This window comes from Hibiscus syriacus, unplaced genomic scaffold (genome assembly GCF_006381635.1).
Source record: "Hibiscus syriacus cultivar Baekdansim isolate YM2019G1 unplaced genomic scaffold, ASM638163v2 tig00117047_pilon, whole genome shotgun sequence".
NCBI lineage: Eukaryota > Viridiplantae > Streptophyta > Magnoliopsida > Malvales > Malvaceae > Hibiscus > Hibiscus syriacus.
The window spans coordinates 788942-809016 of record NW_024063537.1 but is presented as its reverse complement, the minus strand read 5'-3'; the positions used below and the strand labels follow the sequence as shown (position 1 = coordinate 809016).

Below are 20075 nucleotides of genomic sequence, written 5' to 3'. Positions count from 1 at the left end.
GGGCAATCTATCTCTTAAAAATTTCAATTTTTTATTATTATTCCTTGAAGACCAGATTCGAACACCATATATGTTAGGAGTGTGATCGTTTAATGTCGAAAAGTTAAGAATTATCATTGATGAGATATTGCCTTATATATATCTCAAATTTAATCATATATATATATATATATATATATATATATATTGACAATTTAAACTTTTGAAATATCTTTTCTTTTTAAAGGTTTATATCTCAAACATAAAATCACACACATATATATATATATATATATGTACATATGCACATAATTAGGAAATATTTAGTAAGTTTTTTCCCCTTTTTTTTTTTAAGTATGGAGTCATTATAAGGTAATATTGTTCAAGATTTCTTTTGAACATTAATAATTCACACACTCTATAATCGTAGTTGCTTGAACCTTAAATTTTAAGAAATAACTATATTGAATTAATTATTATAATAAAAGGTTTAATTTAAGTAATTTTACATTCCCAAGGTAGTATAATATTCGAGAACAATATTTTCATATAGATTTGATGTAAGATAATCTTGTAAACGTGTAATTTGCTTGTGAATAAGTGTTGGTATAAATGGTTGTGATTTAAGAATATAAGTTTGTAGGGTCAAATTTGAATCTTGCCACCGTTACTATTGGTAGAAAATCTGTAAATTTCTATATAAATCCTCATTAGGTCTTAGGTATGCTCTGGCCTTGGACTGGGAATCACCCCTAATCTAAACTTTTATGTACAAAAATAAGTGTAACTTACTTAAATTTACCCTTTAATTTACTTTAATTTTTCCCCATTAATTTATGGTGTTTACAAGTGATAATATTCGTTTTAAAGACTTTCAATCATTTAAAAATAAACACTTATGTATCTTGTAATCTATTATACTTGAACTTAAGACCTTTAAGAATAATAATCGTTCGTTTAATTTAAGATAATCTTATAAATAAATAACTAATTATGTATTAATAATGTATAAAGTCATGTGATGGATGACATGGTGAGAGGAGTAGTCGAGAAAACTAATGGTAAAAGCGTGTGTTTTAGGGTGGGTGGTGTGTGACCCACATTGATGATGATTTGTTGAAAGGGAAACAACACTCGGAGAGAACATGGTAATCCAGTGGGCCCAACTTTGATGATTGGGCGGAGAGCAAGGTGTGGGCTCCATTTGTCTTCTGGTAATCTTGTTCGACACTTATTCGTCCCCATAACACAGTCCCATGTTTAGGCCGAATATTAAATCGAATCGAGTTAAGTCGAAAAGCTTTAAGTTGATGAATTATTTTTTATAATTTAAATTAATTTTTTAAAAAATTAGACGAGTTTAGCATAAGAAATTTGAGTCGAGTTATTCAAGTTTATATACTAATTTTATTATTATTATTATTATTATTTATAGTTTATGATAAGGATTAGTGTCAATTTTTTGGATTTATCAGACCATGTAAGATATATATATATATATATATATATATCATATTATTTTCACATTATAATTTACTTAATATATCAAATACAATCTAAAATTATAAAATATATTTATAATATTATAATTTTAAGAGAGTATTTTAGAGTAAAATATTGATGAGAGTATAAAGGAGGCAAAAAATTGTTGAGAATAAAGAATTTGCAAACAATTACAGTAAAAAAACCAAGTTGAATAAAATGCAAATTTAAGGGACTAAATCAAAAAGAGAATATGTTTTTAGTATATATATATAATTGAAGTTACATGGGTATTTTATAGTGGTATATGAGCAATTGATTCGAATTTGATAAAAACAAACTTAAAATAAAGGATGGACTGAAAAAAATAAAGAAATTATGAAAATTTATGGGGCTAAATTGAAAAATAAAAAACTTATTATCAAACAGAGAAATTGAAAGTACATATGAATTTTACTATGGCTTAGGAGCATGTGATTCAATTTGGTAAAATGTATGCTTAAAATAAAGGATGAATTGAAGGAATAATAAAATCAAAGCCTAAATTATAAAACTATCAAAATCAGGAACTAAATTGATAATTCGAGTTAACACGAATAACTCAAATTTAAAAAAAAAAGAAGATAATGTATTGGTAAAGATAATGGTTGGCAGGTGTTTTTTAGAAAGTATGGTTGATTAAATGTATTTTTATTTTACGTAAAATATTTTTATTATAAATTTATAAATTTAAATTTGAAAAAAAAAATCTTCGAAGTTCAACAAATTTTACTTAAAAAGGAGATTGTTTAGTTAACATGTTGTCAGGGATGGAGTCAGGACTAAATATTGGGAGGAACAAAATATTTAATTTTAAAATATAATAAGGACTTATTATGTATTTAATCTAAAATGTTTTGGAAGAACAAAAGTCCAATTTTATTTAAATTTAAACTGATAAAGACCTAAAATGCTATTAAACCAAAAATTGTGACAAGGCACGAGAGCCCCTCCTATTAATTATATAGCTCCGTCCTTGCATGTTGCTAATATTGAAGTTCAACTTTCATGTTCATTAGATTACTCTTTTGATAGGATGATTCAACTCCATTACTAACAACCGATCAAACATCGATTGCGACTCCTCGTCCAAACAAACATCGATTACGACTCCTCGTCCAAAACAGAAGAGGTGAATAATCTTTATTCAAACAACGAGCTACATTAGTAAGATAACCAAAGAACTGATAGTACCTCCGAAGGCAGACCACATGAATCTATGTCGAACACAAATGAATTACTGCCCTTCATTGTGTGCCTGAAAAAGAGAGGATAGTGAAATCCCTTTGTGAAGTGTAGGGATCGGCCTGTCTTCTTCGCTATGACGCCTTCAGGTTCCGCTTCCTCCAGTGGTGCTCCGCTTGATTCCGAGTCTTTGGTGGTTTCACAGAAGATCTTCACCAATAAACGGATCAACGTGGTGTTAAATGATCAGAATTTTTTATCATGAAAACAACAGGTGTTACTTGTCGACCGGAGTCATTATCTCGAGAAATTTCTCTTTGGTTTGCTCACTCCGCCGCACTCTTGACGAAGGGATGGTAGCTGAGAATGAAACGTATGAACAGTTTGTCGCTCAAGACGATTGTGATTTGCGAAATGTCTAGAAAGGAGAAAACGCAGGACCATCACATATGTTTCGCACAAACATGTTATTACAATGAAACAACAACCTAAGCTTCATAAAAAGTTCTAAACTGCCATGTCCATTTACACAGAGAGAGAGGGGAGCAAAGATGGATTCGATCTTACAAGCAAGAAACACGGCATGGCGTTCACCGTATTGTTGATTTACGTTTAACGGCTTTGCTATTGTAGCTTAGGTAAGGCCCGAAGGTCTTCATAACTTCTTCATACGTCGGCCTCTTATAGTCCACAGCCTGCAGCCAATTTATTGAGACAAGGATATTCATAATAGGCAACTTAAAATGCATCTACAGTTCTAATGTATCAAACATAATGCAGCAACAGAATACGAGCATAATACCTGCTCAACGACCTCTTCAGGGGTTGTCCACTTCCACTCTGTGAATTCCGGGTCGGCCTCGCCCGTTGCTAAGTTGATCTTACTCTCATCTTTTGTTAATCTCATAAGAAACCTGTCGAGTGCCCCAATCTTTTGTAAGCTATATGAAAACAACTCTCTGGTTTCTTCCTATGCTTTCATCGCTTAATTTAACAAAAGAAGTATGAGCTACTACTTGCACAGGGAAAGGGAGACAGAAAAGGACAGATATTCGAGACAGGACAGTACTCGAAACTCACTTTCATATTGCTAAAGAAAGCATATCAGCTCGAGAAACACTCAAACATAAAAGATATCATGCAAGTGTCCACAAGATTCAGTTTTTCCTCCTTACACAGCATAATAAAAAGGGTACATGAATTCACAGAAAACATAACGAGGAACATGCCGTGATCAGCATGTTAGAGGTGGCGACTGCAGCGAGCAAGAATTCGGAAGCCAATAGCTAAAACAATAAAATTACATTAAAGACTAAACTAAGCCAATTCAAAACCAGCATGACATTCTTCTGGTAGATAAAAGGAATGGAAGGAATGAGGAACAAACCATTTCTGTGCCTGGTCATGCCATTCGCCTCCCCAGAGTCGATTCACTTTCGCCTTCACGGCCGGAGGAAAATCATATGTTAACCAATTAGGAATCTGCCAAACCACAATGCTAATTAGATATGCGTGTAGGCATACAATGAAGAAAAATTGCAGATTTTCTTTAGCAAAACCTCGGCAATGATTTCGGCAGATACGACACCGGTTTCTTCTCGCAATTCCCTGGTAGCTGCAGATCTCGGCTCCTCGCCATCTTCAATGCCCCCCTAAGTAAAATCCCAGAATTATTTGAATTCTCATCAAGCAATGAGGATTGAGGACTGCAACAAATGGAGATTAACAGTGAATTACCTGAGGCATCTGCCAGGCTCCTGGAACATTCAGTCTGGAAGCTACAAAAACCTGCACCCATAAACATAAAACAACAACAACAAATCAGCTTTTTTCAATCCATATATTCCTCACGAACTAACCTAAAAACCCCATCAAAAATACAATTTTTCACACACAAAAAATGGAAATTTAAATCATAGGTACCCCCAAGAACTTCTCTTTTCTCCATAAACAGTGAATAAAAAAGTTTATGAATTCTTTCAAGAAAGAACAGAAAATCCAAATTTGACTTAATTTAATTTGATTTCAAAATCTAAGATGGAAAAAGAAAAGAAAAGAAAGGGTACCTGATTATCAGAGTTGACTAGACAAACACCAACGTTGGGGCGATAACCAGTGGGTATTCCCTCCATTCTTAAATACACACAGCTTCTATTAAAGTTTTTATTTTTATTTTTACCCTTTTCAGCGAAATAAAATAGGGAGTGAATGTTCTGCTCAAGTTTAGGGATCGGAAGAGGGTTCAAAAGAAGGAGATGGTGAAAATGAAGAAGAACTGGGTTTTGTTTTTCAAGAAAAGAAATGATTTTTATGAAATATTTGGGGAGGTGTTCATGGGGATGAGTGACGCTGACCTTTGAGCAAATATGATGAAAACGGGGCGACTGTTTTATATTGCTGACTTATCCTACGCCCCCGCACTGTTTTAAGTAGGATACATATTAAATCGAGTGTAGCCAAAAAAAAAATTTAAGTTATTCGATTTAAAGAATTTTATCTAACGACTCGAAGTTGACATAAATTTTTTTTCGAGTTGAGTTGCGTTTATAAAATTAAAATCGAGTCAAACATACTCAAATTTTTTAGCTTTTATTTAAATTTAATTTTAAATATTTATAATATTATGATATTATTTGATTTTAATTTAAATAGGGTTTTTAATAATCATATGCAACATATATGTAGTTCTTTAATTATTAAAAAAAATTGAGTTATTTGAGTTATACTTTGCAACTCGATTTGAACTTAAAATTTTTCGAGCCAAATTAAATTTTTTTAATAAAAATTAATTTTTTAAATTGATTCGAGTGATGATCCCTAGTATCAAAGTTTCTTTTTTCCCCTTTTATCAATTCTAGGGGTGTTCAAACGATTAATTCGACCACCAACCAAACCAAATTTTCATTAATCGAATTAACCGAACTTTTTTTTGAAAATATTAACTGAACAGAACAAAGTTCGGTTATTTCGGCCGGTTAACCAAATTAACCGATTTTTTTTTATAATTTATTTAATTACATTAATTTGAATATACTTACAATATTTTTTATTTGGGTTAAAATTTTAATTAGGTATTGATAATTTAATGAGTTTAGTGTGATTAAAAAATAATTGAGCTTTAATTTTTAATGAGTTTAAACTTAAAATATGTATTTAATATATATAATATATTTCATATTTAATAATTTCAGTTAATTTGATTCATTCGTTTAATTAACCGATTTCGAACCGAATTAATCGTTAACCGAAAATTAAAAAAAATATTAACCTTTCCTCGATGTCGGTTAATTCAATTAAAATCGAAAAATGAATTCCCTTAATCAGTTCCTTTTTAGATTCTCCCAGCCCTTTTATTCTGCCCACTCTTCGTTTTCGCTCATCGTCCACTAATAGTGTTTCGCCACATGTACCCTAATAAAATAGGCTAAACCATACCGATGATCATTGAACTTTTAGTGTGCTTTCATTTTAGTCATCTAACTTTTAAAAACAATATTACAGCCACTAAACTTTTAATTTAGTTTCATTACATTAAATGCCCTCAATTGTTAATAAAAATTGATGCGACACATTAGAGTTTCTTCCTTAAATATCTAAAGATTTCAAATCGATAGTCACCTCAGAGGCGATTCCGATAAACCAGATAAACGTAGGTTAATTTCAACGATGGGAATGCTCCATCTGACCAAAAGATTGAGATAGTTTAGTTTCGGTATAATATTAAAACAATACCTTAACACTTGATTATATGCATTAATGTCATAGTGACTTGCATTAAACAACATTAATTGGTGTCATAAAGTTACTTGTAAGAAGAAAAAAAATCAATAAATTATTAACCATACATATCCTTAAAGGGCCAAGTTGTGCAAAAATAACAAAGTACGACTAAAGAAGTCATTTCATCATTGTTAGCTGTTAATGATCTCAAGAGATTGAATTTAATTTATAATCAAAGTAAGGTAAATAAATATTAATTAAAAAATCTATGGCTGCAAATTCATAAAACCTTAGTCAACTACAAGTGGATATAATGATATAAAATGTCAAATCATTTAGTAAGGTCTAGAGTTTTAAAGGATTATTATGGGAGAGTACAAGAAAATTACTGAAAAAAGACATGATCGAAAATATTATAAAAATCATAATATTTTCAGTTGGATACAACTTAAATTAAAAACATTCTTTATAACATTTTGGGTTGACAACCGAAAATATTACATTCTATATAATATTTTCGGTTCAATCAAAATTAGACTGTCGTAGGGTAAAACTATTTGGTTTATTATATAAAAAGGTTTTGCAATATTCAAATTAATTTTACTTAGGAATCTATATTATATATGGAATATATATTTGATTTAATTATTTATTTATTTGATTGATTACGTTTATATTGAGATTTTATCGTTCTTATTCATATATAAATTTTTTGTATTTTAATATATATATATATATATATATATATTAAAAAAATTCTGAATCTGTTACGTTTATAAAAAATTCTTATTCATTTATAAATTTTTATCTTTAAACTATTTTAGATTTACAAAAAAAATTCTATAATTAAAATTTTATATGAAGTTCAGGGGTTAAAATAAAATTTTACCCTTTCATTAAACCTTTTTATATTTTTAATTTTGTAAGAAAATTATATAAATTTTATGAATTTAATTTTTTTAAAGAAAATATATAAATATTTTCTAACTTGTTAAAAAAACAAATATATAATAAGGACAATTTAGTCAAATATACATTCCAATAATCTTTTATTTATTTAACCAAACACGGTAATCTTACATTCTTGCTAAATCAACCAAACACAAAATATAACATTTCCAGTAATCATATTCTCTGGTAATCTTTTATTCCTAATAGTAATTTTACATTCCGTGAACCAAACGCAACCTAAGAAAAACAATCATTCTTTTGATTAACGAGATGGTTGGGATTAGCACGTGTGAATGTCAAATCAAAACAATGATTTTGGGATTTTAATTTCATGCGGTTTTTATGTCATAATCTATGTTAAGTCAGCCGCATGAGGTCTCAAAACTTTGGAACAACACCAAAGACTGCAATTTTAGCAGGCCTTATGATTCCCAAAGTCTAAAATATAGAAGTATAAACTTCGTATTTAGTACATAAATTATTAATTTTAATATATTTTAATACATAATTTTTTATTTTTTTTAAACTGTACCTAACGTTTAATTTTTATTTTATTTTAGTACCATGTCATTAAAAGCTTAATGCGTTTAGTATCTAAACTATCAATTTTGATCATTTTTAGTACCTAAACTTTTAATCTTTTCAAAACTTAGCGTTAAATTCTGAATAGGATACTAAAATGAAACAAAACTAAATTTTTTAAGAATGGGTACTAAAATGAAACAAAAACTAAACTTTAGGTATGATTTTAAAAAAATTAAAAGTTTAAGTACTATAACAGATTAATAATTTAGGTATTAAACGCGTAGTTTACCGGAATTACAAATTCAAAACAGATAGGCTGCTCCGTTTACCCACCATGGATGCATTAGGTTTAGCCTCAAGCATCCACGGAGATGCTTGAAACCCAAGCATCGCAAGAACAGACACAACTGCTAACCTCTGTACCAAATGCTTTGGTTGATGGGTTAGGACATTCCCCTAGGCAACAGTTAAGTCTTTACCTTCTTGATCATGTCAAAACTTTAATTAATATTTCATTCTATTCATATGAACTGTGATGGGCCTCAACTGATGTCTGAAACTGGGAGATTAACGAGCATAAGGTTTTATGATTGTCACATGTGATGCAGGGGATCCGAGACAGATGATGCTGAGCTGTCAGATTGCACCTTGATGGCGCTGAGATACCATGAGTTGGTAGATCAGCGCAAAGGCGGGAATTGATTGTGATATGTTCTTCATTGGGGTCGTTTTGAGTGTGCTTCATTCTTTTGGCCATAACTTTGGCTACGGGTGTCAGAATCGCGCATAAAACCTCAAATTATGCCGTTTTTCCTTCCAAAACACTAGATTTAGATATATTTTTTTACTATTTATGGTAATATTTCGATTGTTAATTAGGAAGTCATTTTAAATCCGATTTCGGCCCGATTTTTTACAGATTGCTTATTTTATTTTGAGTTTTAATTTGGAGTGATTTTCAGGATTTTTCTATTTTTGGTAAAATTTCGATAAACAAGATTTTTGGCTATAACAATCCGGCTTGTGGACTAATTTTGGGGAGTTTTGATTTTTTTAATATTTTATTAAACCCTAGAGACTTTTTTCTCTGATTTTTGGGCGAATTTTCTCTTGTGAATCATCTGTTGGAACTAGCCTACAGAATAATCGTTATTCTGTCTGGCGTCAACATGTCCTTTCGAGTTAACAATCATCAAACTAGAATTTGAATGCTCATATGATCTGTATTTGGGAAAAGATAAGTTCCCAAAGGGAAAATAAGCTTTTTGCCAGTGTTGGCACGAGGCTGCAGTTGAGGCGGTCATTTTCAATACAGGAAAGCGCATATGCATCGTCAACAAAACCAAGAACTACGGGTGTCAGAATCGCGCATAAAACCTCAAATTATGCCGTTTTTCCTTCCAAAACACTAGATTTAGATATATTTTTTTACTATTTATGGTAATATTTCGATTGTTAATTAGGAAGTCATTTTAAATCCGATTTCGGCCCGATTTTTTACAGATTGCTTATTTTATTTTGAGTTTTAATTTGGAGTGATTTTCAGGATTTTTCTATTTTTGGTAAAATTTCGATAAACAAGATTTTTGGCTATAACAATCCGGCTTGTGGACTAATTTTGGGGAGTTTTGATTTTTTTAATATTTTATTAAACCCTAGAGACTTTTTTCTCTGATTTTGGGCGAATTTTCTCTTGTGAATCATCTGTTGGAACTAGCCTACAGAATAATCGTTATTCTGTCTGGCGTCAACATGTCCTTTCGAGTTAACAATCATCAAACTAGAATTTGAATGCTCATATGATCTGTATTTGGGAAAAGATAAGTTCCCAAAGGGAAAATAAGCTTTTTGCCAGTGTTGGCACGAGGCTGCAGTTGAGGCGGTCATTTTCAATCCAGGAAAGCGCATATGCATCGTCAACAAAACCAAGAACTACGGGTGTCAGAATCGCGCATAAAACCTCAAATTATGCCGTTTTTCCTTCCAAAACACTAGATTTAGATATATTTTTTTACTATTTATGGTAATATTTCGATTGTTAATTAGGAAGTCATTTTAAATCCGATTTCGGCCCGATTTTTACAGATTGCTTATTTTATTTTGAGTTTTAATTTGGAGTGATTTTCAGGATTTTTCTATTTTTGGTAAAATTTCGATAAACAAGATTTTTGGCTATAACAATCCGGCTTGTGGACTAATTTTGGGGAGTTTTGATTTTTTTAATATTTTATTAAACCCTAGAGACTTTTTTCTCTGATTTTTGGGCGAATTTTCTCTTGTGAATCATCTGTTGGAACTAGCCTACAGAATAATCGTTATTCTGTCTGGCGTCAACATGTCCTTTCGAGTTAACAATCATCAAACTAGAATTTGAATGCTCATATGATCTGTATTTGGGAAAAGATAAGTTCCCAAAGGGAAAATAAGCTTTTTGCCAGTGTTGGCACGAGGCTGCAGTTGAGGCGGTCATTTTCAATCCAGGAAAGCGCATATGCATCGTCAACAAAACCAAGAACTACGGGTGTCAGAATCGCGCATAAAACCTCAAATTATGCCGTTTTTCCTTCCAAAACACTAGATTTAGATATATTTTTTTACTATTATGGTAATATTTCGATTGTTAATTAGGAAGTCATTTTAAATCCGATTTCGGCCCGATTTTTTACAGATTGCTTATTTTATTTTGAGTTTTAATTTGGAGTGATTTCAGGATTTTTCTATTTTTGGTAAAATTTCGATAAACAAGATTTTTGGCTATAACAATCCGGCTTGTGGACTAATTTTGGGGAGTTTTGATTTTTTTAATATTTTATTAAACCCTAGAGACTTTTTTCTCTGATTTTGGGCGAATTTTCTCTTGTGAATCATCTGTTGGAACTAGCCTACAGAATAATCGTTATTCTGTCTGGCGTCAACATGTCCTTTCGAGTTAACAATCATCAAACTAGAATTTGAATGCTCATATGATCTGTATTTGGGAAAAGATAAGTTCCCAAAGGGAAAATAAGCTTTTTGCCAGTGTTGGCACGAGGCTGCAGTTGAGGCGGTCATTTTCAATCCAGGAAAGCGCATATGCATCGTCAACAAAACCAAGAACTACGGGTGTCAGAATCGCGCATAAAACCTCAAATTATGCCGTTTTTCCTTCCAAAACACTAGATTTAGATATATTTTTTTACTATTTATGGTAATATTTCGATTGTTAATTAGGAAGTCATTTTAAATCCGATTTCGGCCCGATTTTTTACAGATTGCTTATTTTATTTTGAGTTTTAATTTGGAGTGATTTTCAGGATTTTTCTATTTTTGGTAAAATTTCGATAAACAAGATTTTGGCTATAACAATCCGGCTTGTGGACTAATTTTGGGGAGTTTTGATTTTTTTAATATTTTATTAAACCCTAGAGACTTTTTTCTCTGATTTTTGGGCGAATTTTCTCTTGTGAATCATCTGTTGGAACTAGCCTACAGAATAATCGTTATTCTGTCTGGCGTCAACATGTCCTTTCGAGTTAACAATCATCAAACTAGAATTTGAATGCTCATATGATCTGTATTTGGGAAAAGATAAGTTCCCAAAGGGAAAATAAGCTTTTTGCCAGTGTTGGCACGAGGCTGCAGTTGAGGCGGTCATTTTCAATCCAGGAAAGCGCATATGCATCGTCAACAAAACCAAGAACTACGGGTGTCAGAATCGCGCATAAAACCTCAAATTATGCCGTTTTTCCTTCCAAACACTAGATTTAGATATATTTTTTTACTATTTATGGTAATATTTCGATTGTTAATTAGGAAGTCATTTTAAATCCGATTTCGGCCCGATTTTTTACAGATTGCTTATTTTATTTTGAGTTTTAATTTGGAGTGATTTTCAGGATTTTTCTATTTTTGGTAAAATTTCGATAAACAAGATTTTTGGCTATAACAATCCGGCTTGTGGACTAATTTTGGGGAGTTTTGATTTTTTTAATATTTTATTAAACCCTAGAGACTTTTTTCTCTGATTTTTGGGCGAATTTTCTCTTGTGAATCATCTGTTGGAACTAGCCTACAGAATAATCGTTATTCTGTCTGGCGTCAACATGTCCTTTCGAGTTAACAATCATCAAACTAGAATTTGAATGCTCATATGATCTGTATTTGGGAAAAGATAAGTTCCCAAAGGGAAAATAAGCTTTTTGCCAGTGTTGGCACGAGGCTGCAGTTGAGGCGGTCATTTTCAATCCAGGAAAGCGCATATGCATCGTCAACAAAACCAAGAACACCAGGAGAAGGCACCTACCACTTTTTGTTTCGTCTTTGATTGGTGTCACCCTAGCACTAGAATCCAGTGATGCAGAAACCAAAGCCCTGTATTCAAATTGCATCCCTCAGTATCGTACTTATAAGGGATGCTGCAGAGAATGATATATAAAACGCATATATTTGTTACTATGGCTGTCACAGACCTAAAATCCAAGTTCTTAACAGATGAATGAGCTTGGGCTTCATTGAGAGTTTTCTCCATGCTAGGCCATTTGAAAATCCTTAACTGCCATCCTGTGTTGCACCAAAATATGTTTTTACTCGATCGTTTCTCGCCTTTTCAGGATCCGAAGAAAAGTCGAGCCGGAGCCCCTTTACGCTTCTTGATCAGCCTCAGCTTGACAGGATGTGAATGAAGGTTGAGGAAGCAGGGAAGAAGAGGCATGGTGCTTTCATATACCTATGAAGAAAAATATTTTCTCTCGTTGCAATACGTACATTATAGGATAGGAAAAACTATGCATTTAGTACCTAAACCATCAATTTTGATCTGATTTAGTACCTAAACTTTTAATTTTTCAAAACCATACCTAACATTTAGTTTTCATTTCATTAATTTAGTATACCGCCGTTAAAACCTTAACACTTTTAGTACCTAAACCTTTAATTTTTTCGAAACTTAACATTAACTTTTGAATGGGTACTAAAATAAAACCAAAACTAAATTCATTTAAAGTTTAGATATTAAAACGGACTAAAACTATAGTTTAGATACTAAACGCATAATTTATCCTATAGGATAATGCTTACTGTGTTATGTTTACTTGGACACTTTTGCATGGATCCGACATGGATGTGTTCATTTCTTTCATTTTTTTTAGGATCTTTGAAAGACATTGAACAATTACAATTTTGATACCTAAAAGGTTATGGTCCAATGCATATTCGAGTATATTCAAGTTTATCGATGATTTGAATTCAAACCCTTATTTAAGTGACATCGAGCTTATGTATTTTCATAGTCTTTGGTATACCAATAACTGCATAGAGTTAGGGGTGTAAATAAATCGAGCTTTAACAAATAAAGTTGTGGTTGTGATTGTTTGTTTAATTTTGAAAGTATTTGTATTCGGTTTGTATTTGTTTAAATCTTTAGTATAGTGTTTGATTTTATTTATTTATTTTTAAAAATATTTATATTCGTTCATTTAACACTCGTGATGTTCAGTAACCAACATTCTCTTTTTACCTTTCTATTTAAGCTAAAGAAAAATGATGAAATTATGTCACTGGTCCTTAAGTTCTTTAGGTTTCATAGTTTGAAGTCTAAAGTCCACCTTATATTCAATTTAGTCTTTATCTTCAAACCAATATTTAAAATGTAAAAAAATTAAAAAAAAAATAAAAACCAAGTAAATAAGCTTATAAACGAGTTGACACATGATTTATTTGTCATCATAAATTAACCGAACAACCTGTCTGTTTATTTATTAAACAAACATAAAAAATTTGTTCACATTCATCGAACGATTTTGTTCATTTACACGCCTTACAGACAAAGTATAGACTTGAAAGAAAAAAGAAAAGGTCAATGGATTCGGATCTGAGCTTTCTTCTTTATTGAAAAATGGGTCTACAAGTACCACTACCAGTCTACCTCTGCAAACAGATTTTGAAGGAACCCACAACCATCATCCCCAACTGTTCCTCTCAGCTCAATTTTCCTCCCCCCCCCCCCCCCCCCGAGATTGTGCTTGTCCTGGTTGACTGGAACAAAAAAGAAACACAAGGACAACCCCCTTATCGTCCCCATTTTTGGCCATTTCCAATTAGTGCTGGCTCAAACTAGACCTTCATTGGATTTTCTCGGCAATACGCGCTTTCTTTCTCGGTTTCTTTGCTTTTTGGTCTGCTTGTTTCATTCATATCCCTGCAGACATTCAGCTGCACAAGTTTCAGTGACAACTTTCAAATGGCATCTTTCTTTTATCTATTATCATGTTCTAAGTTAAAGCTTATTTTGTTGGGGATTGAATGAACATGTCTGGGTATTTCAAGGGATGAAAGGACAAAACTTGTAGCAGGTGTGTCATCAGCCTTCAGTTTTTTCACCTTTCACCGGTAAAGAACAGTAATCACCAAATTTTACAGGTCAGATATATACATAATGCAAGAAATATAAGACCAATGTATTTGTTTAGTCCGGTGGAGCTGGATCAAGATCTAACTTTTTAGTACTTGACCGAACAATGTGTACCATTTAAGTCCCCTAGGAATATATGGGAACTGAACATACATGAGAAGAACAAAAATTATTACTGGCATAAACCTGAAAACCCCACCAGATATATGTTGTTCAAGTTTTAGGTCTTATTTCCATCAACTCTTTTCAGATCGTTCTCCTGTTCTATCTTTCTTTCATTCTTGTGATTGTTCAGTGAGTTTCTTGTGTATGAAAAAATGGACAACACTGTTAACAAAGAAGAAACCCAACATGGTCCAATATGCGTTTTTAAAGCAAAAAAACCCAAAAATTAACTACAAGTCCTTGTCTTCACAGTTGCACCATGCGTGACAGACACAGAATGGAACAGTCTCTCCCTAGTTTGTCATACAAAAAAAAAAACTAACAACAGGCTTAACTGTTTAAGTTTTAACCATAAACTCAACTGGAAAAAACTAGTATATTTAATTTCTGCAATCTGTTGCCCACTTGCTAAAGCTTAGCTAATAGCTGTTACTACCCAGTACCCACCCCGTGTTCTTGTTCAGTTCTTCAGAGGAAGAAACTCGAAATACTGTGTTGTGGTTGTTGTAGTTACAGCTGTGATGGGTACTTCTTTGTTGCCGATATTAATGGCGGTTCCAAGGGGAAGCAGCTCGAGGGTCTGCTCTTTTCTGTTTTATTCTTCGAGAGTGGTAATATTTTCTTGGTGGGGTTTGGGTGGACATAAATATCCGGTGTCCGATGAAGCTGTTGCCGAACAAGACAGCTCCAAGCGTAGTTCCTTGTCGTGAATTTGCATCCACTCGTTTCCTCCACTTTTTGCACTTCCATGCATTGATATGAAACCCTAAAAGAATGGCCAACGAGATGATGAAATTAAAGTGGAATTGCATAAAGTGGAGGATTGAGTGAATGCAAATTCATAAAACAACAGCAAAGTAAAAGAATGCATATTTTAGACCTCTTCAGCATGAAACAAAGACAAGAAATTTATAGACACAAACCTCTGAAAGTTTACGTATGTTTGAAGGAGAAGCTTTGTTGTTTGTCGCTTCAATTACTGTGGGGGGGGGGGAAACACACTAGAAATTTCGTTACTTTGTCTTTGAAAACATATATGTTTAAATTCTATGTATAACCTGCTGATTCCTTTTTCTCCAAGCTATAGGTATCACATTGTTGCAGTTCATTGGGAGTCTTACTGATCAGTTGACGGTGGCGTTTTTTACGTTCTCTTGCTTTATGGTTTTGGAACCAGTAGAAATTCTTCCCTTCGATCTTCCCGAACCGCTGAAGCCGCGCCTCGATTTGTTGGATTTCCGCCGCCGACGGCGTCCGTGTCCCTCGTTGATAGAGCTCCTCGAGCGTCAGTAGCTGCTCCGGCGTTGGATTCCAACGTGAACTCCCTGATGGCTGTTGACCTCCCTCATTTGCAGTACTTGCTAAATACCAATAACAACAAATCATACATATACATATATCAGAGTTAAGCTGCAAGATCATATATATCAGTTTTTTAGAAAAGAAAGAGTGGGGTTTACCGAAATCACCATGATTGAAAGCTAAAAGCTTAGTGGGGTTTGCAATCAAAGGTGAAGGCTTTGCATTGTTGAATGAAAGAGATAAGCTGAGGTCTGTGATATGGTGGTATCCCATTCTTGAAGAAGCAACCCACCACAGACAAATATCTATCAAAGATGATGAGATTGCATTATATATATATATATATATCGCTTTGTCTCTCCCCAGAGCACGTACCCGCATCGGAGAAGATTGTGGAAAAAGAAGGAACAAATGGAAAATCAAACATGCTTTCTACTTTTGGAAAGTACACATTGTATTCCAATTATTTTAATCAGGTTAGCTCAAGCTTTCTGTAATATATATAAATTATGAGTTCAGTTTATATATTTTAATTCGAGTTTACATAATCATTGTATGATGACAGAATTTGGAACACATTTTATTGATGGTCGGAATATGAAAGTGGTGATTTAGATGGTTTATTTTCTTTAAATTGGGTGAAGGGTCACAGTAAGACGATAAATAATCGGTACGAGTTAAAATTCTTTTCTTCAGCCTTATTTGTTTGTGCCAGTATGTATATCTTTGACATCAGACAATAGAGTGATCGATATCGGTCCTAGGTTAAAATTATTGATGGATTGGTAGGTAAATAGATTCGACTGTCGTGTAGTAAACTGTTGAATTAAATCTCCACCTTATTTTAAGCTCGAGCTCAACCATGCAGCAGTTCATACCGATGAATATGATCCAATGAAAAACAAAGAGATTTTGTTCTCAGTTCTCAGGATAAATGAATACCAAGGAATTAATCATATATATTTATATATATATATATACTATTCAAGAAGTTTGTTGCAGGTGCCGACGCCGACAGCCGCCGCAAGATGCCAAGCAGCATGAATAAAAGGAGTCCTGTGGAACACATCATCTGCAATGAAAAGAACACCTCCCAACAAGGATGACATCTTATGAACATTGTGAGCCATCCTTAATTCTGGGTCTTCCAATGCTCTTTTTGCAAATGCTACCTGAAATTGCATCAAATTTTAAGTTTTAATGGAGAATATAATATAATGTTCCAAGGAAATAAACCAACTTGTTAGTTACCTCCATCATTCCGGTGTGAACAGCCGAAACCATCAGAGGCTGCACAGGTAGAAGTAAAGCCGATGCCGCCATTAGTAACTTTGGGTTCTCGTTCCTGAGAGCTCTTGATAGACACTGCAAAAAAGAGGGGGGAGGGTTTCGAATTTAGAATCGAAACCGAGCGTGCGACTTAGAGAAAGATATGAATCGGTTCGAACTTACCACGGTTGCAGTGGCGATCATCGTGTAGTCGGCCCACCTTAAATACTTCCTGAGCTTTCCTCTGGAAGAATGATACAAAGAAGAGGCAACTCCAACTCCAATTAGTGAATTAGCATACAGCCTAGTGTTAAAATTTTTCCTGTGTTCATGTAAACAAATTATATCAGCAACATGATATGGATGCCTTGTTGATGAAGCAAGTGAAAGAGAAAATAACCTTGGGGCTTGGATTCCAAGAGCTATGAAAGGAAGTGAGGTTAACACATTAGCCACCGTCTCTTGAAGATTCCGGTCCCCTGACGAAAGATTTCGAATATAAGCATAGGGAAATAATCATATACGATAGAATGCTGGAGCCGATATACACGAAAAACACACACAAACGGGACCAATACCTCGCATACAACAATATCTTACAGGCTTTAAACAAGATGGCCTCTGCTGCCATACTCTGAAAAACATATAAAAGCGGATACATTATGGCGAGTGACGGACTATATAACACCGTATTCATTCAACCATCTACGTAACATATAGGATGCATAAGTTTTGCTTTAACTTACTGCATCAATAGGGGTTGATTTGCTGTAATAAATGATCTATCATGAGTTGATTGGAACTCCCCATGTTGGTTGATCTCCACAGATGCAAATGGTGAATGAGGAGATACTTGAACCCCATGTACACCCTTCAAGGCTTTACTAGGCCTCGACGCCACCCGGGGACACATAATTATCGAACGATCGAACGTGCAAAATGCTTTACCGGAATCTCTGTACAACCAACACGGGCAGGAGCACATGTTCAAATCACACATCCAACAAATTAAAGCATGGATGAGGCTTTCTACAAAAACACTAACTTGAACATTTGTTCAAGTTAAACAATTTCACTTGAAACAGAATAAGGTTAAGCTCATATCATGATTATCATCATCATTCATTAATCCAACAAATGTACCAAATTTAGACTAATTCGAGACCAAAGTTTAAACCTTGAAGCTCTTTTCATATAAATCAAAATGGGAGCTTTGAAATCAAGCCATGGGATTGGTAATCTCCTAATACATTCAACATTAACAGTCCCATGAAAGCAGGGACCCTAAAACCAAAACACAAGCACAAAAACAGGAAGACTTGTCCTTAATTTCACAGGTAACCCCAACACAAAAAATGGGTTCTGAAAACACAATCAAAAGAGGCAAACTTTAACTTAAAAAATTGGGAATTGAGTCAGGATTGTGGAGAACAAAACAGTGAAGCGTTGTTTAAGGAAGAGAGAGATACCTGTCAAGATTTGAGGTAGGTAATATAGTTTGGTTTTGGGGTTATGGGCGTATAAAATAAAGAGTGTGGGGACTTGTTTTTAAATGTAGAAGGAAAGGCAGGAAGAGAGAGGATCGTGTAGAAGGAGATGCGCAGGAACCTCGAATCTTCGCCATGAAACTGTTCGCATATTCGCTTCTACTTGAGTTTGCCTAACTTTGAACCCAAAAGGTTTGCCCAATTATAATTCGCCACCTGTATTTGTCTCTCGTGCTATCGCAATACAATTTAGTCACGTATTTTAAAATACGGTAAAAATATATAAATGATCCGGAGTCTCTTAATTATTATTATTTTATTAGACTTTTGACTATTAAAAGTTATAAAATAGTCTTTTAATTATAGGAAGTTATTTTATTGAGTCATTCGATAATTAAAAGTTACAAAATGATCAAATTATTATTCATTATGTTCCAAATTCATCATTTTTTAGTATGCTAACCTACTAGCTGATATATGATAAAATCTGATCTCATATTCTTAAATGACTATCATATCTCAGTCAACATGTTAACGTTCAGCTCATGCGATCGTTAATTTTTAAGGAAGAAGATGAGTTTAAAACATAATGAATAGTCGAGTGACCATTTTGTAACTTTTAATAGTTGAGAGACTCGACAAAATAACTTCCTATAAATAGAGGATCATTTTATAACCTTTAATAGTTAAAAGACTCAATAAAATAATATCTTATAGTCGGATAATATTTGCATACTATATCCTTTAAAATATTATACTTATGGTCGGCTATTTGATCCAAATTTTAAGGATTTCAATTAAATTCAACTTTTATAATATTAAATTTTTTATAAATAGAAATTGAATATAATAAAGGTTAGATTTAAAATTAGGTTGAAAATTACTCGACTCAAAAAATATAATATTTTTTATTAATCTAAGGTAAGTATAAGGCAATATCTGTTCAAAGATAACTCTCAATCATTTGATATTGAACGCTCACACCTCTGACATTTCTGGTGCTCGAATTTGAGACCTCAAGCAATAAAAATAATTTATTTACTAATGAGGTCGTTTTATTAAATCTATATTTTATCTAATATATGCCTATGCATCCATTCATGCATGTGTGTGCATCGCATGTTCATTTTTATTTTAAAACTCGAGTTAGGAAATAACATTTATTTATTTATTTTAATTCTTAGATTTACTTGGAATAGTGGAAATAAAATGAAAAGATGAGAAAGTTGAAGGACTAAAGAGGTAGAAAGACATAAAATATATTTCATTAATTTAAATGCTCGAGACTCATACCCCATATTTCTGATTTGTTCAATTAGATCCATAATCTTTTTCTTCAATAACCCAATGAATGAATTGAAAAAAAATAGAGTATCAAATTGAATGGTTTGAAAGATGGGAAACCTTTGCATGATAATTACACATTAAACGCAATTTTAATGGAATTAGTTGTATATAAGATAATTAGGTCATAAAATGCTGATGATTAGATTTTGATATTCACATGTTGAAACAAAAAAAAAGGTTTGTTTAAACCTTCAATTTGATTATAATCTACATTATAATCCTTAAGTTTGATATTT

General features: G+C 32.8%; 3 protein-coding genes across 5 annotated transcripts; all 3 read right to left on the bottom strand.

Moving 5' to 3' along the window:
• Positions 1-2717: 2717 nt before the first annotated feature.
• LOC120197170 (nudix hydrolase 25-like) lies at positions 2718-4996 on the bottom strand. Of its 2 annotated transcripts, XM_039198769.1 has the most exons (7): positions 4752-4996; positions 4423-4473; positions 4245-4337; positions 4073-4167; positions 3488-3599; positions 3253-3380; positions 2718-3103 (listed from the first exon to the last, which is right to left on the bottom strand). In XM_039198769.1, the coding sequence occupies exons 1-6, from the start codon at positions 4815-4817 to the stop codon at positions 3276-3278; spliced, it is 522 nt and encodes a 173-aa protein (XP_039054700.1). In that variant the 5' UTR covers positions 4818-4996; the 3' UTR covers positions 2718-3103; positions 3253-3275. The 2 variants fall into 2 exon arrangements, with proteins under 2 accessions (XP_039054700.1, XP_039054701.1); XM_039198770.1 differs by lacking the exon at positions 2718-3103 and having other exon boundaries at positions 3115-3380.
• A 9983-nt stretch (positions 4997-14979) lies between these two features.
• Positions 14980-16009, bottom strand: LOC120197166 (WUSCHEL-related homeobox 4-like). Its single transcript, XM_039198767.1, has 3 exons — positions 15904-16009; positions 15493-15795; positions 14980-15200 (listed from the first exon to the last, which is right to left on the bottom strand). Exons 1-3 carry the CDS (start codon positions 16007-16009, stop codon positions 14980-14982), a joined length of 630 nt encoding a protein of 209 aa, XP_039054698.1.
• Positions 16010-16696: 687 nt separating this feature from the next.
• Positions 16697-17936, bottom strand: LOC120197127. Of its 2 annotated transcripts, none has more exons than XM_039198739.1 (6): positions 17752-17936; positions 17584-17639; positions 17406-17484; positions 17189-17327; positions 16988-17101; positions 16697-16908 (listed from the first exon to the last, which is right to left on the bottom strand). In XM_039198739.1, exons 1-6 carry the CDS (start codon positions 17916-17918, stop codon positions 16717-16719), a joined length of 747 nt encoding a protein of 248 aa, XP_039054670.1. In that variant the 5' UTR covers positions 17919-17936; the 3' UTR covers positions 16697-16716. The 2 variants fall into 2 exon arrangements, with proteins under 2 accessions (XP_039054670.1, XP_039054671.1); XM_039198740.1 differs by lacking the exon at positions 17752-17936 and adding an exon at positions 17694-17717 and having other exon boundaries at positions 17584-17659.
• Between the last annotated feature and the right edge of the window lie 2139 nt (positions 17937-20075).